The 2,098-nt window shown below is 23.5% G+C and overlaps 1 protein-coding gene across 2 annotated transcripts; it reads right to left on the bottom strand.

The window, feature by feature from the left end:
- Positions 1–220: 220 nt before the first annotated feature.
- LOC123261407 (putative glutathione-specific gamma-glutamylcyclotransferase 2) lies at positions 221–2,098 on the bottom strand. Of its 2 annotated transcripts, none has more exons than XM_044722999.1 (3): positions 1,962–2,098; positions 1,319–1,494; positions 221–1,247 (listed from the first exon to the last, which is right to left on the bottom strand). In XM_044722999.1, exons 2-3 carry the CDS (start codon positions 1,451–1,453, stop codon positions 768–770), a joined length of 615 nt encoding a protein of 204 aa, XP_044578934.1. In that variant the 5' UTR covers positions 1,454–1,494; positions 1,962–2,098; the 3' UTR covers positions 221–767. The 2 variants fall into 2 exon arrangements, with proteins under 2 accessions (XP_044578934.1, XP_044578935.1); XM_044723000.1 differs by lacking the exon at positions 1,962–2,098 and adding an exon at positions 1,763–1,809.

Here is a 2,098-nt window from a genome sequence, read left to right as displayed (position 1 = left end):
TACTTTTAGATTTTTTTATTTTAATGAATTAAATTAACATTTTATTGTTTTTAATTTGGAATTTAGTTTCATTAAAATATTTATCTTTAGATAGGATAATTTATTTTGTTTTTTTAGGAATTTTAAATATTAGACATAAAAATCAGTATTAAATCGTAATTACTCCAACTGAATTCGATAATTTTTTTATCATAAGATAATAATTTAAAACTTGACATAGTAATAAAATATTTTATTGAAATAACAAATTTATACATCTTACATTTATTTAATTTAAAAATATCAGACAATCGAGGTCAATAAATATTAAATATCGATAAAATAATAAATATTTTGATTTAAAATTTGTTATTTTTTTGACAGCTGTCCTTCTAAAGTCAATAATTATTAATGACTAGTACAATTTTAAAAATATAATTTTGTACTAAAATTTAAATTCAACCCATTGAACTTTGGAAAATAAACTTTTAATCAATGATGATAATGCAAATATTTAAATTTCTGAAATTAAAGAATAAAATTTTGTTTATTTTATCTTTGGCCTTAATAAGTTTCAGCTAAAGGCATTCGAAATTTTATTTATCATATTATTGCAAGTATATAAATTGCGTGAAAAAGGAAAAAAATTGTTTTTAGATTAAAATTTATAGATTTTACTATTGCAAGCATTAATAAATTAAAAAAAATCAAGTTTAATTTTACCACGTAGTCAAATTACCAAAAATGAAAATAAAAATATTATCAATATTTGTTTACGAAAGAATAATTTATGAATCATTATTTTTGTCATCATCCAATCGTCTAACAGCTGCTTCTAGCCCAAATAGATGATCGTCAATTACTCCAGGCATTATCGTTCTCATAGCAGAAGAAAGTTTATAAAGATATTCAGTATTAGCACCACTGGGGCCATGAGCATCTATAATATGACTGGCGATTGTTTCGATGTCTTCAGCACCAGCGAAATTCGGATTGTCTTCATGACCAATGTAAATTGTTAATTGAAAAGGTTTTTCTTCTTCTTGGTCCGCTGAAGAAATCAATCCTAATCTCGACGAATTATTGGCGTTTTCTGCAGTTGGATTGCAAGGATAGAAAAGAACTTTTTTTCTTTCATAGCCGCCTTTTTCACGAAAATCTAAATGATTTACAACACTGTCGATGTCTTCAGTGGCTATCTTGTAAGCAACGCCCCAGACTTGGTCATCGGGATTATTTGATGCTAGTAGAGTTACCACACGTCCGGGCTGAAATTTAAATGATTAGTTAATTGTAAATAAATATTTATAGTTGACTGAGTAAATGAATAAATAATTACTTTAGATGGTACTCCGCGGTGATCAGTGCTCTTTTGATAAAATCTTCTGATATAACCTTTGATGTAACCAACAAGTTTCCTTTCATACGGAAAATCAACTTTCCATATCAATGATCCATAACCAAACACCCACATAATTTTATTTTATTTTTTTTTCTTGTTTCAATAATAAATATCTAAAAGTACAAATAAAATTAAAATATATTTTAAATATTGGAAATTAAAACAATATTGAAGTTGACAGATATTAAAAATTTTTTTAGAATTTCATAGCAATTAAATTATGATAAAAAAAAATATAATTAAAAAGTTCCACTTGTGAAAATTAATAAAAATTACAAGTGAAAATTTTTAGAAGCATTTTTTTATTGTAACTAATTTATTAAAAAAATTTTTAAAATTAACAGCTGACGACTAACTTCAGTATTATAAATTAAAACATACCTTTGACAGAAATAATTTTGTTATGGCAATTTTAATTATTCAATATATACAAATAAATTTATCAAAATTCTTCCAAAAATCTTACATAATAATATTAAAACAAAATACAAACAATGATTATTATTAGTAATAATAAATTAACAACTCATAACAAAATCACCTGATGTCAATTTTTGAGTGATAATAAAAAATGGTTTACCTATTATAACCTATACTTGTCAATAAATCAGTGCGTTAATTTCATTTTTATACTTTTAATTTTTCTCACGTTGACTCATCGATAAAATAGCAATTATTTTTTTTTTTAATCACTTGTTATTATTTTATTGTAATAAA

This window comes from Cotesia glomerata, linkage group LG3 (genome assembly GCF_020080835.1).
Source record: "Cotesia glomerata isolate CgM1 linkage group LG3, MPM_Cglom_v2.3, whole genome shotgun sequence".
In the NCBI taxonomy this organism is placed as follows: domain Eukaryota; kingdom Metazoa; phylum Arthropoda; class Insecta; order Hymenoptera; family Braconidae; genus Cotesia; species Cotesia glomerata.
Note: the sequence above shows the minus strand (reverse complement) of the source record. Positions and strands in the feature narration are given on the sequence as shown.